The sequence below is a fragment of the Phymastichus coffea genome, unplaced genomic scaffold, assembly GCF_024137745.1.
Source record: "Phymastichus coffea isolate CEN01 unplaced genomic scaffold, Cenicafe_Pcof_1.1 PCOF00008, whole genome shotgun sequence".
Taxonomy (NCBI): Eukaryota; Metazoa; Arthropoda; class Insecta; order Hymenoptera; family Eulophidae; genus Phymastichus; species Phymastichus coffea.
The window spans coordinates 2341121-2359874 of NW_026706819.1; the positions used below are offsets into that span (position 1 = coordinate 2341121).

General features: G+C 40.0%; 1 protein-coding gene across 3 annotated transcripts in view; it reads left to right on the forward strand.

Annotated features, from left to right (window-relative positions):
- The window catches only part of LOC131669499 (scavenger receptor class B member 1), a 347418-nt gene that overhangs the window by 81146 nt on the left and 247518 nt on the right, over nt 1-18754 (forward strand). For all 3 annotated transcript variants that reach the window (XM_058944428.1, XM_058944410.1, XM_058944419.1), the window contains exon 2: nt 14222-14559. In XM_058944428.1, the coding sequence (XP_058800411.1) occupies nt 14248-14559 (312 nt within the window). In that variant the 5' untranslated portion in view covers nt 14222-14247. The remainder of the gene's footprint in view (nt 1-14221; nt 14560-18754) is intronic.

An 18754-nucleotide genomic window follows, 5' to 3' on the forward strand; every position in this document is an offset into this window, starting at 1 on the left:
TGCCCGTACATTCGGCCTTCACGTGGCCGAAGCCCAGGCACCTGTAACATTTCGTCACCGTCAGTCTTTTTCGGACGCGGCAGTGCACCCAGCCAATTCCGATCCGACCGCGCCGGAGCAGCGCCTCGGCTTCCCGCGATTCCATTTCGCAGACCGCCATATACTGCTCAGCGCGGTTAGGACCGAAAATGTGGACCCGAAAGTCTGTGTCTCGCCCAGATTCTCGTCTGAGCGCGTCCGCCACGTCTTCCGAAGTCGCAACGCAGTCCAGATCCATGATCTCCAATTGTACCTTGGAAGTCATAGCCCTGACACTGCCCGCTTCCCCGATGGCCTCCTGGATCTGTCGCTCAAACACGTCGCGTCCGTCTGGTTTGTCTGCGTCTATCTGCAGCTTCAATAGCCACAGACCGTTCTTAGTCTTCCTCAGGGTCGTCACCTGTACGTGACTCTTCTTCGGATCGATCGTTGTCCGGATTTTTCGGACGATATCGGAGTACGACGCGTGTGTCCCCGGTTTGACGAGGACAGCGAGTCCCCTTTTCTGGTGAGCCGGTCTGTCCTTGTCAGGTCGATTCCTTGCGTCCGTTTTCTTTTTTGTTTTTTTCCGTGTAACGGTCTGCCACAGTCTTTGGTCGAATCTGTCGTCGGTGGCCTCTTTTGTGAGGGCTCCGGCGTGGTTCCGGTCAGCGAACGTTTCCGTTTCGTCTATGGCGTCTCTGCGTTGTTGTTCGTCGTCGTGCTTGTCTTGTTGCTGTCTCGTCGGTGTCCTTCCGGAGCTGTGTCCATCCGCTTGTGCAGCGCAATGTCCACAGTCTCGAGAATTGTTTTGATTCCAGTCTTCACTGTCATATTAATGTTTTTTTGTATGTTTGCTGCTTCGGCCATTTTTGTAGCCGTCTCTTGTATTAGCCTTAGCAGTTCAGTCATGTCTCGTGTTTTGTTTATCGTGGGTGTTCGTCCTGACGTCTGTTCTTGGTTGTCTGTGGCGGAGGCGTAACTCACCCCGCTGCCGCCACTTGATACACTGTCTGCCCTCTGTCGTTCTGGTATGTTCAGTGTATTTTTGTTCGTATCGTTTCGTTTGGTCCTCCTCTTCGCCATGCACAAGGTGCGGCCCTCAAAATCCTTGCCGCTGCCCGTGGCCACCGTGGCTTTCACCCGATCGGAACCCGGGGTTGATTCTCCCTGAGAAGGGATTACCACTTGAGATCAATCAATGTTTTCTTTGTGCATTTTCCATAGTTTTCCGTCCCGTTATGCTAGAGGTCCCTCGTGGTCGCGACTCCACGAACCGCGCTGAGACAACGCACGGCCCCTGAGGTCCCCCCCCCCCTGTGTGTTTACCCTGTGTGTTCAGTGTTCCCCCCTGTGATGTGTGCGTGTATGTAAGTGCCCATGGGCAAAACCGGGCTTCGTTCACGGGGAGAGCCCGTTTAGAGAGATCCCCTTCACTCGCTTTCGGGCGGCTCCGTTTATAGGAGTCCCCTACCATTCGCTTTTCGGTAAGGCCCGTTTATAGGGTCGCCAAGCATTCACTTCCCCGGTTTGCCAGAAGTCGTGTGTGTGTGAGTGTTTGCGTAGTGTGTGAGTGTGTATGTGTATAAGTGATTAATGGTTGGACACATCGGCAGAATACCATTATCTTTTGCGTCATTTGTGAGCCATATCTTCCTCTTGGCCGTGTCCGTTGTGGCGTTGCTGCTCAGAGCATTGACGCGACGGACATCGTTTCCACCGGGCACGTCGTGGACGTTGGAAGCTAGCATTTGCCCAGTGAGGTGTTACTACTCACTGGACCAGCCCGGCATTATTATTATTATTATTATTAATATAATTATTATTATTATTTTTTTTACAACGAGTTGCGGAATCCTTTTTGCGGATTTCCCTTAGTCTTGCTGACTGTGGGGTTATGTGGGACTTCCCGAAAAAAAACAAGCCTACCCTCTAAACCGCCATCTCCTTGGTGTCCTTCCCCTAGCCAGGGACTATGTTGATATTACTTCTGACTGGAGGTTCTGTCTGTGTTCGTCCGTTCATGTCGTTCCACCGTATCTCTTTGATTTTGTTGACTTCCCTTACTTCCAGTACTGTGATTTGATTATTAAAATTGACTACATTGCTGGAATAGCCAAGTCAATAATCTTTAATAAATATTTATCTTTGCTTAAATAATTTATTCACTTTTGGGTTATTTAATTGTATTTTATTTATAACTGTTTTCTTTTGTTATTTCTGTTATTTCTTTACTTATTTCTTCTATATAATTTTTAGTTAGTGTTATTAGCACTAATTGTTTATTTGTAGCTATGTTGACTGGGTTTAATTTAAATATGTGAGTATATATATTTTTTACTTATTATTATTTAATCTGTGTGGAAATTTTACTTACAATTAAAAATGCTTAGATTTTCAAGAGCGTTCCATCAAATGTCTGTACAGGACGAGCTCAACAGAACGACTGATAGATTGATGAATGAACGCAAATCAGAATGTTACTATTCAAATAAGTGGAGGATTTTCATTGATTTGTCGTCAAAAAGTATAAAAGTCGTTCTTTTATATAACACAAATGTTTATGCATCCATTCGCACAGTACTCTCATTTTTATTGGACGAAAAGTATGTTACACGAAGGTGATCTTAGACAGAATCAAATACAATGAACATCAGTGACAAACTTATAGGGATCTTAAAATTCTCACTATGCTACTACATCAATAATGAGGATTTGTGAAATATTCTTGCTTTTTATGTGAATGGGATAGTAGGTGTCAAGAAAAACATTATGTAAAAATTGTCTGCCTCCAAGAAAAACCTTCAAACCTGGTTGTAAGAATGAAATAATGTAACTGCTTATTGATCCATGGAAAATTCTGATACTATTTCTGCATATTAAATTGTGACTTATAAAACAATAGGTAAAATCTTTAAACAAAGATAGAAGATGCTAGAAATATCTCTGAAATCATTTTTCCATATTAAGTGATGCTAAAATAAATGAAGGGATTTTTGATGGACTTCAGATTCGTAAGATGATTCGTAAGATGATTCGTAAGATGACAGTTTTATTACAAAAATGAATAAAGAAGAAAAAATATTATGGTTGTGACTGAAGAATGTAGTCTAGAACTTACTAGAAAATCATAAGAGTCTAAACTCAAACGAAATAGTGTCGAATTTAGTAAAAATCTATGAAAACTAATGCGTCATAATGAGCCTGAGGCTACACTTTTGACATTCACACGTGGACAATTTTCCTGAAAATTTGGATGATTAAAACGATGAAAAAAGAGAGATATTCAACCAGGATATCAAGGAAATGGAACGTAGTCATCAAGGAAGATAGGATATCAATATGTTAGCAGATTGTCGCTGGTCTTTAAAAAAAGATTTACATTAGAACCAATAAAGAATCGAATAAATGAAAGAGAAATCCACTTCATAGATCATTTGATAACAAAGTTATTCGATACCTTAAAAAAAAAGGAATAAACTTGAAGCAATTTTTTATGATTCTTAAAGATGCAAAGGTGTACATCCTTTAAACCGCTCGAAATACAACTGACTATGACATATTTTGCATATGTAATATTTAGTTTTTTGTTGTTGCTATCACTCCGTGTTTTTACTTTGTCTGTACGTGGCCATGTTATCGTATGAAAATATACGTACTTTGTCCTTTGCCATAGCTTATATGAGCACGTATCCAGCTATGTTTATTTATTTATGTCGGATACATTAAAATGAACTTAAAATTTACCTAATAGTTAAATCGATCCGACATACGACATCAGCAATTCAGAAAACCTATATACCCACTAGTTTCAAGTTAGTTTTGATGAGTTCTTCGGATTTGGCCTTAAAATAATCTTGAACATAACTTGATATAGTTAATCTAACCTTGGATTAGGATTGAGCACATACAGGTAGAGATGAATTATATTTTTGTTTACGTGCGTTAGATACGAGGATAGGTCAATAAGTCCTTAAAAAATCCAATTGATGGCGCTCAAAGCATCTTAACTTATGTTGCACCAGCAAGCATCACTATTAAATAGAGTGCTGCCAAAGTTTCAGCCAGATTCATGAAATAGTTCCGTATTTCTCGTCCATCAAAATGAAAATCTTTTGTTTCTTGTTAACAATGAAAAAAAGTGAGTTCCGAGCAGTGATAAAACATTTCTACTTAAAAGGCCTTACATCGAAAGAAATCAAAGCAAAGTTAGATGCCGTTCATGGTGTATCTGTCCCTGTGTTTGCAACTGTTTACAATTGGGTAAATGAATTCAAACGTGGCCGTACATTGACTGCAGATGAACATCGTTCAGGTCGTCCTATAGACGTAAGCACTTCGGAAATGATCAATAAAATCCACGACATGGTGTTGAGTGACCGAAAAATAAAATTACCTGAAATAGTTGAGATCACAGGGGTTTCAAAAGGTACAGTCATTTCGATTTTGCATGAGAAATTGGACATGAGTTTAAGTAAATGACATTTAAGTAAAGGAATCATATAAAAACATCATCAGTCCTATATAAACAGTCCTGGAGGACTCATCAACTGTTACTCTGTTCGGTACTTCTTCTGTGCTAGAAGTGCAATATTTTTCAGTAATCGAAATCTCATGAAAGAAAAATGTTAGGCTTAATCTAACTTCTCATATTTATCTTAATTTCCAACATCGACGAACACAAAAAGTAGGTGAACAAACTATCAACTTACTTTTAGGTAGTTACGAAATAGAAGATATCGACAAATTTATTTGCAAGGCTTCGGAACATACGGAAACCATTGTGTATTTGAAGCCAAACAACAATACGTTATGCAATATAATTCAAAGATCTCAATCTATTGATTTTCGCTTGCACATTTTCATTGATCGACTGTTTGGCTTTATATTGCATGAATTGGAAGAAAACGTTACTAATTACTCTGATCTTCCAATTCTAATTCTCAAAATAAAATCTCTGAGAATCGGTGCCTATATAAACGGACATAAGGTGCACAATATTTGCGAATTTTTTTCAGTAGTATCATTCGGATATAAAATCATTGAAACTCCTGCGCAGGTGATTTAGCTACCAGTCGCAATAAAGCTTGTTGATTATTTGGAACTACACATGATTAACCAAGACGAAAAATTAGTCAAATTCCGATGTGACACTATAAATATTAGACTATATTTTTGAAGTGCGTAGTGGGTATCGAATACAATTCCCGTAAAGGTTATTTAAGCAGCAATACATGCATTTCAACTATCAATCGTCGACGGAATGTGAAAAAGTTAACATGTTGGAACTTTCATTTTCTAAAAAGTCTATGATTAAGAGTCATTCGTGGTGGAGAATAACTTGCATTTTATTTTGCTGCTTTCAAAGAAATCACGGAAGACGTTGTAGAAATTCAGTCACTTATCGACTTAAATGAATCTCTGACTCATCACGAGATTCATGCTCATCAGCTATACATCAATACATCTTTCAAGAATAGCAAGAAAATTTGTATTTTGATGTAACATCAGAACCTGTGTCTCTTACTATTTCGCAGCTGACTGCGCAATTTTGGTCGGTTATGTAATACGAGAAACGAATACTTGACAAATTCACACTTTTTCAATAATGCCATCTGTCACATATTTGAGAAAATCAGATACGACTTGAATGATATTGAAATCGATAAATGTAAAAATATCGGCCTAACAAACGTTATGAAAAATTGGTTATCTCTTAATTTAAATCAAACGATAACCGCTGAAAATTTTGGCTGAATAGACATTCAAAAAAATTAAAAATCATTGAAGATATTGGCTAGTTTGATATATCCAATCCTCATAGCTTCATCCTTGGATTTGCCATTTGACAAACGATCAAAACAATCACAGGTGTAGATGCATACAAAGACTTTGAAATCAATCTAACACGAGTCGAGTAGCTCATGCCATACGTGAGTGCCTCCAGTGGACGAAAATTCGGCTGCTTGATTTTTTAAAAAGAGATAAACGCATTTCCATAAGTTTTCGCAGCTGGGCATTATATGAATATCTAACGCTACCTACTAATACAAACCACGTATAGAGAGTAAAAATGGCAAATTAGTTGAAGAAGCTATTCTTTGTGATCTTGGACTTTCAAACACAGCAAAAAATGTGAAAAAAGCAAATGCCAACAGTCAGTTTCATCATTGCAACATCTTCAACGTTAAACTCTACCTCAAATCAAATCAAATCAGTATTACCCGTACCCGCAATCTCAACGTCGATATTCATAGAAAACAATATGCAACTATGTATGATATGCATGCGAACTTTTAAAATTCATACTACAATAAAAACTCTGAACCGCTGCTGAAAAAATTACACTTTACTATTAACATGCCGCTCATCGTGATCGATTGCTCAAAATAAAACGAATCACTGAAGAGTGCTCCAGTTTATGTACTTTTAGAGTTTGAAACAGAAAGAAATATTTCCACAGAAACCGCGGCATATTTTCTCATTCTACACGATCGTATCATTCAATACAATCCAATAAACGATGATGTGACAAAACTCATTTAAAGAAGTAGGAGCTTGTCTATCAAAATAGCTAGTCCCTTTTGTCTTTGACATTACTTCACGATGAAGTATGTAGTCAACATGTAGGTCTTCCTATTGCCTAGAAAATCATACGCGTTAAAAGAGCTCACGACACTTCCATGCAACTACAACGAAGAATCACTTGTGTGACTGTTTAAACCATCCTTTCCTCGACGGCGCCTAACAGAAAAATACAAGCGAGATAACTTGTGGTTGGAATTCTACTATAAAAATCTCAAATGCGATGAGCTAAAATTCACCATCAAAGATACACTCAAAGATACTATAAAAATTTTCATTTGCGGTGAACTGAAAAGGGAGTAGCTATCTCGCTACGGTTTGAAGGGTTTAGATTTAAACTATTGAGGCTATCTTTCATTTGAAAATTGAAAATCAGTCATTTTATATTCCAATCACAATGGCAAATGCAAAACTAAATATAAGTACTTCAAAATGCCCAATTCATGAAGCATTTTTCGATTAGAACTCAGTGTATGGAAGGAAAAAATACAAATGAAATTATCGAAGAATTGCAATGAATATCGACAAAGTTTATTTTTGATTAATAATAAGACATAAAATCAAGTGAGGTGTACTCACTTGCCAATGGTCCATGATCCTATAATCGTAAAATGTTTAAAAGGGGGAAAATTTCAAACATAGTGGGAATTAATCGTATAAAAAAGATTCGTGTTACTAAAAATGGAGGACGCAAATAACGTATTTTAATATATTATTAATAAAATAATTTGTAAATACATTAATATAATTATTAGGTATTATTAAAATATTATATATATATAATAAGAAATAAAAATTTTTATATCTTCAAATCTCTCATTTGATTGGATCGCACTTCATCAATTTCTACTCTTCTTTAAGCGTATACCAGCATTAACCGAGACTGCGTGCTATTGATCTCGCACGTGGGATCACTGAGTGTTCTTGTACTCTCCTGATCCCGTGTCTTTCTTATTTAACTACTGGCTTGTTGGTTCATATGGCCAATCGAACTGGCGTTGTACGGAGTTTGCGAATTGAACTGGTATTTCGAACGCCCATAACGAGTTTTTTAGCGCATGGAATGCATTCGATGTATAATTAGACAACCGAACTATATTACAATTTTGATTATGAAATTTATAAAGTTCGAAAATCATAGACGTCTTGTAACGTTATATAACTGAAAAGTCGCATTTGTTTAATATAAGCATATTCCGCCTTCCCATAATCCTCCGTAGTATGGGGTGGTGGGAGGAATATAAGTCCACGATGTTCCTTCATTTGCCAATGCCGATGCGATGTCCTTATAGAATTCCGATGATGCTCTGAACATCTCTCGGGACTCGGTGTCAGCTCCTTGCAAGTTTGTTGCGTTGTTGCTATACAGATGTCTGCAAATGCCTCTGCGGCTTACGAATCGTCGAAAGGCGGCGATGAAAGTTGCAGTCGTCAAATCACTAACAAGCTCAAGACGAATGGCTTTTGTAGCGAAGCAGACGAAGAGTGCGGTGTACCCTTTGTAAGATCGCTGCCCACGGCCTTTTGACATGAGCGTATGAAACGGGCTAGCGTAATCTAAGCCGGACGTTGTAAACGGGCACACGAGTGTCACACGCGCGGCAAGAAGGTCGCCCATAAGTTGATACGCCAAGCGTGGTTTGTGTCTCGCTTAGCAGGTAACGCACTTATGAAATATAGTTTTGAGCATCGGCCGCATACTCAAAACCCACGCAAAACGCAACAAAATACTTAAAGTAAGAATAGGTCCACCGTGTTTAGCCTTGCAGTGCGCGTGTTGCACCAGAAGTCGACTGTAGGATGAGTTTCGCGGTAGTACCGGTGGAAATTGTACGTGGCACGGAATCTTCGCGTTGCTGAGTCGACTGCCTATTCGAATAATACCATCGCGGGCAAGAAAGGGCCTTAACTTACATAACGGGTTGTGTTTGAGTAAGGTTTTGCACGATCGAAGAAGCGCAAGTTCGTTCGGGAACGCGTTATTCCACGGATCGAATGAGATTGTTTTGAGCATGCGCGAGCTCTGCTGTCGTTAACTACTTCGGGTAGGCGCCCTGACCGGCCTTTCGGCGTACGAACTGAAGGTATGGCCTCAAGCACCACGCTGTAACACGAATGAGTCGTGCCAACGTGGAGAATTGTGATAGGACTGCTGGCTCATTGACTCATAACTCAAAACGGTTTTGACTTTAAGACATGCATGACCTTTGGCGGTTGTAGCCAATGTTGTGAGTTAGAAGCGAGCCACGCAGGTCCGTGCCACCACAGATTGTTCGATTTAAGTTCGGTGGGCGAAGCACCACGAGTAGTCAAGTCACCCTGGTTCTGCTTTGTTGGGACATGGCCACAGGTCGCCGCAGGTAGCTCTGTTTGAATCAGTGACACACAGTTGGCCACGAACGTCTTCCAGCTGCACGAGTGTTTTCTGAGTCATGTTAATACTATTTGGCTATCGGACCAAAGGCGAACGGAAGCGTTTAGCAAAAATTCTAGTTTTCGGATATGAGTCACGAGTTTCATGAGAAGCGTAGCACCGCAAAGCTCGAGATTGGGGATGCTCACCGTTTTGACCGGCGCAACCTTTGTTTTTGCAGTAAGCAGGCAGCTGCAAAATCGGCCGTTACCCTCGTATATTCGAATATAAGTAACAGCAGCGTAGGTTCGAGAAGACGCATCCGAGAACCCGTGGATTTCAAACGATTTATTCTGCGATAATCCGAGCCAACGATCTATCGATAGAGAGGGTAGTGTAGAAAGTAAACGGCGATAGATCAGCCATCTTAAGCACCAACTGCAGCGATTTTCGCGAGATTCCAACTTAATGCACTCGTACGTGGAATTTATGGAGACGTATTTCCAGCTCAGCCGCATGGTGCCGATTCCAAAAGCCGAGCTGCATAATCCCCGCGCTTGGTACTTGCTCCATTACGCGGTAATCCAAGTCACTCAGCAGTACTAAAAAATTTAGGTCTTGTTTGATCCTCGCGAAAAACGCGTGAAGGACATTACCTGAATGACTTTTTTATGAAAGGCCCGCCACTCCAAAGAGACCTCTCGCTTGTGTTGCTAAACTGGCGTCAATATCGCTACGCTTTCACGACCGACATCGTGAAAATTTTTCGACAGATCCGTGTCGCGCCCGAGGATCAAGATTTGCAACAAATCGTATGGTATCCATCGCCAAATCAACCTCCAATCGACTATCGTTTAACGACGGTAACTTACGGCACGGCTTGCGCACCGTACCTTCCCATATGTACGCTCTTGCAGCTGGCCCTCGACGGTAGGTTGCACTTCCCGCTAGGAATGGAATGCTCAGAGTCGAAAACGCATGTTGACGACATGTTCGCCGGCGCAGATGAACTCGCATCCGCGGTTTAGAAAAGAAGTGAGCTTATATGCATTCTCGCATCTCCGGGCAGCGAATTAGACAAATAGGCAGCTAACCACCCGGATTTGCTGCCTCTGCGGGATCGAGTTAGCAAAAATGACGTGATTAAGGAACAAGAACACGACAACGCGGTAAAAGCGCTCAATTTATTAGCAAATCGCGCGTCTGTTTGATCCATTAGGCTGGCTCACGCTGATCAACGTTGTCGCAAAGATCATAATTCAGGACTTATGGATAGAAAAGTGCGAATGGGACGCACCGCTGTCCATTGAAACTTGCCAAAGCGGCGCTCGGCAGTTCGATTGCCAAGAAGACGCGGACATGAAAACGTCCGTTAGTATCTCGCGAGTGAGTCTCGGTTAAAAGTTTTTCGCACGTCTAGTCTACCGGTTTCAGTCGCTGACCGGTGCCCAGAACCACCTCGATGGTCCAGAAACGCTGGATTACCTCGGTAAGGTCCGTAGAGTTTTCACTGATTGCCCTGAACGACGCAGTTGGCCGTATAAATCCGCCCCTACTAACAGGTTAATTCTAAGGGAGAGATGGATGTCCGGGTCAGTGAGCGATAATTTCTTGAAAAGACCAATGTTGATGTCGACGATGTTGCGCGATGGTAGTTCGGCCGTGAGTCGTGGTAATACGAATGCGTTGACTTCGATTTTCAACTCCGGGTTGATGCGCGATTGCATCGTAAGGTGCATAGCCGCATTGACAAAACCAGCCTCACAACCGCCGACGCCGGTTAGAGCTGTTTGCACTCGATCCTTTTGAAGTCCGAGCAATTGGATGAGTGACTCGGATACGAATGTCGCCTCTGAACCTTGATCGAGGAGGGCCCAAACACGGGTTTGCTTACCGTGTGGACCTTCAACAATTACTTGAGCGGTCGCAAGGAGGATCGGGCTTTCGCTTGCTGTAGCGCGCATATTAGGATCATTGGCTGAGTAGAAGGATCCAACGGCTTTCCTCAAATGCATCGTTTTGACTTGCGCGGTGCCAGACGAAGAGTTGTCCTGTGAAGTATCGGATTGCCCTTTGCGGTTGGAATGTATTAGGGAGTGATGTTTCTCGCAAAACGTTTTACAACGGAAGGTAGAAGTGTAATCTTTGCTCTGATAGGTACCGAGACAATTGAAGCAAAGCTTCAAGCGGCGTACTTCCCTCATACGATGCGGGACGCGTTTTTCGAGGAACGTGGTACAGTGTCGCAGAAAGTGCTCGCCGGAGCATAAGCCGCACTTCTTTGACTCGGCGGGTTATGAAAATTGCGTATAATGTACCTTACGCGAATTATTATTCGTAGTTGTAGCTTGTTACTGCCTTCGATCATCCTTATCCGCTTGGATCGCAGCGAGTGATTGAAAGCGCTTCTCAAGGAACGCGGCAAGGTCGGCGAATTTTGGAAGGCGTAGCTCGGCTTCATCAGGCGGCAGTAGGGTCAACTGTCGCTTCTGAGCGACTAAATCAGATTCCCATATTTTCCGAGACTCCGGGTCCAAACGTACTTCCAATGTATGCACGAGCCACGCGTCCCAATGAGCTACCGGAAGTCTAGGATTTGTGAGCGCACGTACAATACGCTGTATTTCGTCTACGAACTTGCGCAAATCCACGGCCGATTCCTTCTTTAAATAAGGCATGTTATTTATCGCATCTAGTAATTGGTTGATCGTAAGGCGTGCGTTGTGAAATCCGTCTCTTAAAGCCTTTCATGTTGATGCGTAATTGATGTCGGTGATAGCCACGTCTTTTACCAACTCAGCTGCGGCGCCCGATAAGCACGACTTCAAATATTGAAACTTGGTTGTATCTTTTATCGGCGAGCCATCGTGTACGAGTGAAGCGAACATGTCCGCGAAACTGTCCCAGTCCTCATAACGCCCGGAGAACTTGGGCAAGTCAAGCTGCGCTAACTTCGCAGGCTTATTGACTTCAACGTCGTCTTCACGGGCGCGTCATTGATTGTTTTCCTCGGTATCTCCGGAGAGTCCCACCTCCTTTTCCAACAACCAATCGATGGTCTCCTTGTAAACCCGACTCATGTCCTAATGATTGTTTTCAAGGACATACGTGTGCCCTACCGTGTCTGTACGCAGCGTAATTTCCTCATGCGTTTTGGTGATATCCGCCCACTTTTCATTGACGATACGAATACGCGTTCAAATGATCGTTTTGCTGAGAGTGTTCGGCGCGTATTCCCTCAGGCGATTGCCGATGTTTGCGATTTCGTCAATGCGGTTCTTCTGTAGGGCTACGAGCTACTCCAGCGATGTAATTCGCGGCATTCTACTACTGGATGTTGAGCGCAGATGCCGAGCTTGTATCAACAAGACGGTTGGCTAAAGACACGGGTGGACCTCGTACCGGGCTGCGCTTACAGGCTTCGCAGTTTTCGATAACTTACGATACACGCAGCGATTGACTTATTATTAAATTTACTACCAAAATATAATTTAAGCGATAATCAAGTTCACCATACAGTCATACTTTCCTCACCCGGGGCACCATGTTTAATATAAGCATATTAAATTAAGAAAGGGACTATCTAGGTATCCTTTTGTTTGATAGGATGGGCGGTTTGGGTGCAGGTGTGGGTGATTGAATGTAAACACAAACCTTAACGAAAAGGAACAAACTTATCTTTTTAATTACAATGACACAAAAGAATTAATTAAAACGGGTAACTCTTACGGAGGTTCACTTAACCTGTACAACGCCAGTGAATTGCCAATCACGGAAGTTCTACCAGCTCGACACGCATACGGGTGGAAAGATTCACCCAGGCAGGGAGAGTGCCTTCAAGTTCAGCACGACACAGGTCGCGGCCACTTAAAGAAAGGGACCCGATGCCGCTGAGAGGCAGCCACTCCAGAGGACACGGCGTATCCTCAGCTAGGTAGGCAACTCCTGGACGTAGCCTCTCGCGCCGCTGACTTCTAATGAAAAATGGTCACACTTGATCTTGCCACAAGTACACATGCGGTAGACATCGGCCAGAGCGAGATTATTTTGAACCCGAGAGTCAGACAATTGAATCGAAAGCGCGCCCTCAAAGTCCGAGTTTTCCTGAGAAACTGACTGCCCCTTTTCTTTCCACGCTTCGCCGCTGCGAGCAAACAGGCCCACCCATGGGCCTGTTGCGAAGGTCCAATCAGAGGGTGGAAAACCAAACAGACAAATAAAACAGGCTAAACGGGCTATCGATTGTCGTCACAACTTTTTCCCCATAAATTAGGATTTACGACCCGGCGAGACAGACATGTGTTAGCGCTGATAATTCTTTTGCACTGGTTTGTTACGTCTCTCTTTTTTTTCTCTCTCTCTCCCTCGCTCACTCCTTGTCACCTCGCTTAAACGGCGGTCTTGGGAACCATAGGACATTGCCTTGGGAAAGATGTTAATCCGAGTAGCGGTGAAGGCGCGCTTGCCATTACCGACACACGGAACGCATATGGCGTTAACAGCATTATAGTGTAACCTTGATTATTGATGAGAAAATACTTTATGAAATTTGTAAAATAGTACAGAAATATAAAACGTCTTAGACTTTTCAGTGTTATTGTTACTACTCGGGGCGTTAGTAGCAGCTGTTAAGGCGTTCACGGTGCTATTATAGGGTGGGTGCGACGTGGCTCTGAAACCCAAGCTTTCTAATTTAAAGAAGGAAAGGGTAACAGTATGCACGTCAGTCCGAAGTAGTTGAACGCACGACCATACTACTTCGCTCCCGTGTTGCGATTCCTATCACTCTATTCCTTCTCCCCATATTCTCAAGTTTTTGTGTTCATGAGTTCGCCGAAGCCACACCGCCTCTTTCTTGATTCCACCAATCGATACCTCAAACAAATAATGTATGCATGAGAGATGTGCTCACGCACGCATACACACAATCGGTCCGACTGCAGCGCTCGCAGGTGCAAAGAGATAGCCAATGGAGAGGATACAGTTATCAAAGCGTTTTTCTCCATCGCAAATTACATTGAACTCGTATGACAGTAAAATGGCAGAAAATATACATAAATGCTTATTCATTTATGTATTACAAAATGTTCCGTAATTTAAAAATAAAATTTCAATATTTAATGAATAAAATGCATATATTTATTAGAAGTATTGAAATCTATCAAAACTAACTTTATAAAAATAAAATGAATTTATTGAATAGTCCTATTATGAATAATTTGATTTATGCTATGATAAATTTACGATTTATTATATGTATTATAGGGGCTGCAGTAGCAATAGGTGCTTTGATGCTAATAATTGCAGGCATATTAGCCGCTATATTTCCGACATTAATAACACTCATAATAAACCGACAAATCATACTACAAGAAGGTGGTCAAACTTTTGGTTGGTGGAAGAAGCCACCAGTTACACCGCAGATGCACGTATATATTTACAACGTTACAAATGCAGATAATTTCCTTAACAATGGTGACAAACCGGCTCTTCAAGAACTAGGACCCTATGTTTACCTTGAGACCTGGGAAAAGGTTAATATTAAATTTAATCCTAATGGTACTGTTACCTACAACGTCAAGAAAAAATTCATATTCTCAGAGGTAAGAATTCATATAAATGAACTATTCTTAGGAATGAGAGATCTCTCTGTTTTCCTTACGCTTCTTTTTTTTCTCTGACTAAACTGGATTTTATCGAAATTAGACGTGTAAAGGCTGAAATAAAAATTCTAAAAATTTTATTTGAAAATCTTTCTGGTTTCTAAGGTTCTGCAGAGAGTTCCTAACAAAAATTATATAACTAAATGACATCTCTCTCCAAATTTTACACACTAATAAGATTTTGTAATTTCATGAATTATTTATTTTTCAATTAATAGTCATCGTTTATATTAAAATACATTAGATATTTTTTATTTTTATCCAATAAAATGTATCAAGGACTTACTGAATCATTAATTACTGAATTTAGATATGGTAATTTAAATGTGATGCAATTTGATGATCATACATATTCAACTCATCAATTTTTTTTATAAAAATAATAATAATAAAATTTATGCAAAGTAAATTTTATTTCTACTTATAATAATGAGATTAACTACCTGCTATATATATTTTTTATATCCAGCGCCCACAAATAGTAAACGATAACACACATCCGTATTGTTTTGTTAACGAACTGAAGATCATTTCCGAAGTAATTTTTTTCGTAGAATTCAAATCCGGAGTAAGAATTTATCAATCACATCAGGATTTTTCGATATTCTAACTTAATGGGGCAAGAAGGGATCTTTTTGTATATTTGAGGTATATATATATATATATACAGGGTGTCCCATTTTAAAGGAACCACGCCGAAATTTTCGACGGTTGGCGTTGTACAAAAAAATTGTTCAGACAACAGTTGTTTGGGACAATGGGGGCAACCTTTCTGTGAAATCCGATTTGACCTTGAGATTTATTTTCAAGGTCATGTGAAGATCAAAGTCATTTTTTGAATAGGAACCCATATTTTTGATCCCGGATTCGGAAAGAGCGGAAAATTCTACGTTTAGATAACGTATTATGTGTGGGGTGCGGATAACCCCCCTCTCTTGTCTAAGGTCATGTAGGGGTCAAATTTATAATTTTCTTCATCTATGCACAGGGATGATCGGGCTAGAGTAAGGTTAATTGTAATAACCCAATAACTCGATAACCCAAATAACCAAATAATCCAATAACCCGATAACCCCAATAATTCAATAACCCCAATATCCCAAAAAAATTGTAGGGTCAAACAACAGTGACCTTGAGCTTAAACTTCAGGTTGATTTTCAAAGCCTTCATGAAAAGTGTAATTTTTCATTTTGTGGGATAACATGTTATTTGCATTCTTTTTTCTGGTGTGATTCCGGACAAGCCTACAAAGTTTCAACTAAATTGTTTAATAACACTTTTTTAGTATTGTTTATGACAATAGTGATTCGCAAACAGTCCTTCTCAGGATAGTTCAAATGTAATTTTCTTAGTCGACTTAAAAGGAGGGAATATGCCGGATGATTCGAGAAACGAAATTGTTAATATTCTGTTGTCTCTCGGGGCATGTCAAAGCCGATATCGTGCTGCAGCAAGGTATTACCCGCAGCACCCGGCTAGGTAATCAATACCTTGCCTTCATTGGCTGGGTAATCGATACCTTGCCTTCATTGGCTGGGTAATCGATACCTTACCTTCATTAGCTGGGTAATCAATACCTTGCCTTCACTGGCTGAGTAATAAATACCTTATTAACCTCACCCTTGCCCAGGTGGGATGGGGGGGGGGGGGGGTGAACCGCTCTCCCAACATAATACTTTATCTAAACGTAGAATTTCCCGCTCTTTTCGAATCCGGGATAAAAAATGGGGGTCCTTATTCAAAATATCTCTTGGTTATTGGGTTATTGGGGTTATTGGGGTTATCGAGTTATTGGGTTATTACAATTAACTTTACCCTTGCCCGATCATCCCTGTGCATAGATGAAGAAAATCATAAATTTGACCCCTACATGACCTTAGGCGGGGGGGGGGGGTTATCCGCACCCCACTCATAATACGTTATCTAAACGTAGAATTTTCCGCTCTTTCCGAATCCGGTATCAAAAATATGGGTTCCTATTCAAAAAATGACTTTGATCTTCACATGACCTTGAAAATAAATCTCAAGGTCAAATCGGATTTCACAGAAAGGTTGCCCCCATTGTCCCAAACAACGGTTGTCTGAACAATTTTTTTGTACAACGCCAACCGTCGAAAATTTCGGCGTGGTTCCTTTAAAATGGGACACCCTGTATACTAGAATGAATTAAATATAAATACAGAACTTGAAGCAGTGGCAGTGGAAAGTTTTTTACCCAAAAAATAATAGTCTGTAACATTTACTTATCAAATGGCCAACCATTAAAATTACAACAAAATGAGGACCTATAATCTCAACTTCCAAAACCTTACGTAATTTTAGGTGACTTTAATTTACATAATATTCTGTGGGGAAGCATAAATTACTGAGACTAGAGCAAAAATTGTAGAAAAATGTCTAAACAATCCTAAAATTTCACTTCGAAAAGCCCACCAAATTCAATTCAGTAAACGGTGATCTCAGTGCCATCAATTTGTCCATAGTATCATCTTTAGAGATTGAAAATTTCAATTAGGAAGTACTAAACGATCTATACGACAGCGATCGCTATCTGATAAGCCTAAAAATCTCTACCTTATCTTTAAATTAGATGAAACCTATTTCTTCAAAAATCTATAACAATAAACTAGCTAAGTGGCCACTATTTCAGTCATAAATCAATAATAAACTTATAGATCCAAAGATGAACTCAGAAAACACGGTTGAAATCAATAAAAAAATCGATACATTCAATTCGATAGATTCTTCAGCAGCAGATAAAGCTATCTCGATAAAAAAGCTTAAACCTAATAAAAAACAAGTCCCTTGGTGGAATCCAGAATGTGATAAAGCAAATAAATAATCCAAACATGCTTTCAATTGTTCTTTCCATACTATTTTAATTTTAGTTCGATCGGGAGATTTTAGTTGAGTAAGATTTTAAAAACATAAAACTTCCGAAAATAAGATAGAGTGCAATAAATGCAAATCGATAGCTAAAAGAAGTCTAAAGAATGTACAAACCGTCTATTGGATGAAATTTCTAGCCGGACTAGATAGACTACATGACTATAATACTCCATCTTCCATGATCTGGAAGAAGATTCAAACAATACAAGATTAATTCAAATCTCCTAAAATATCTACACTAAAGATAATAACAAAATAATCTTTGAACTACATGAAATTGCTAACAAAATCACTCAAACGTTTGCTGAAAACTCAAGCAATCAAAACTATAATCAAGACTTCCTGGAATTCAAAAATAGCTAAACGACTAAAATGATCACGAACAATCTGAAGAAATCGACAACTTAAATTTCAACAAGAAAATTGAATCAATGGAAATCACAAAAACTTTATAATCGTGCAAAAATTCAAGATCTGGGTCGGATGGAATCTTGAATATAATGTTGAAATATCTTTTGAGTTCAGCAATTGAGCTTATTCTTAAATTCTATAATAAAATTTGGTCAGATCAGATCTTTGAGGACTAATGGAAATTAGCTACCATTATTCCGATTTTTAAACCTGGTAAAGATTCATTCAACTCAAAAAACTACAGACCAATTTCATTTACAAACAACTTGTGCATGCAACAACTTTGCTGACGACCTAACAATTTATTGCTTCGAAAAAAATTCCTTTACAACTCAAAAAATATTACAAAATTCACTAAATAATCTACAACAATGGGCCTTGTTTTCAGGCACATAAGCAAAATGTATTTCAACTTTTAGAGGACGGGGATTCGAAATTTTTCACTGCTCAGTATTTTTCATAGAAAACGCATAATATGTGTGTCTTATAACGGAGAATACCGTGACATACACGTGAAGTGGCGATCGATGGTCGAGTCACTATAGTGGCTTTCCCATCCTCAGGGATGATGCTAATTTTGATATTTTGAAAAATTGTTTTATTTGACACAGGGTTAGTGTCTGTTTTAGTTATGGTTTTATTCGCAATTTTGATCTTGGAATTCGATTCAGAGTTGAAAAATACCTCAGAAAACTATATTTACACTCTCTTACTATAGAAAGTTTATTTTCGCGCTTAAAATGATAGTTTACCCTTATTTTAGGGTTGGTTTATGGTTGTTTCGTAATTTTTGACTTATGACATCATATTCGTAATCAGTATGCTCAAAAAGCCC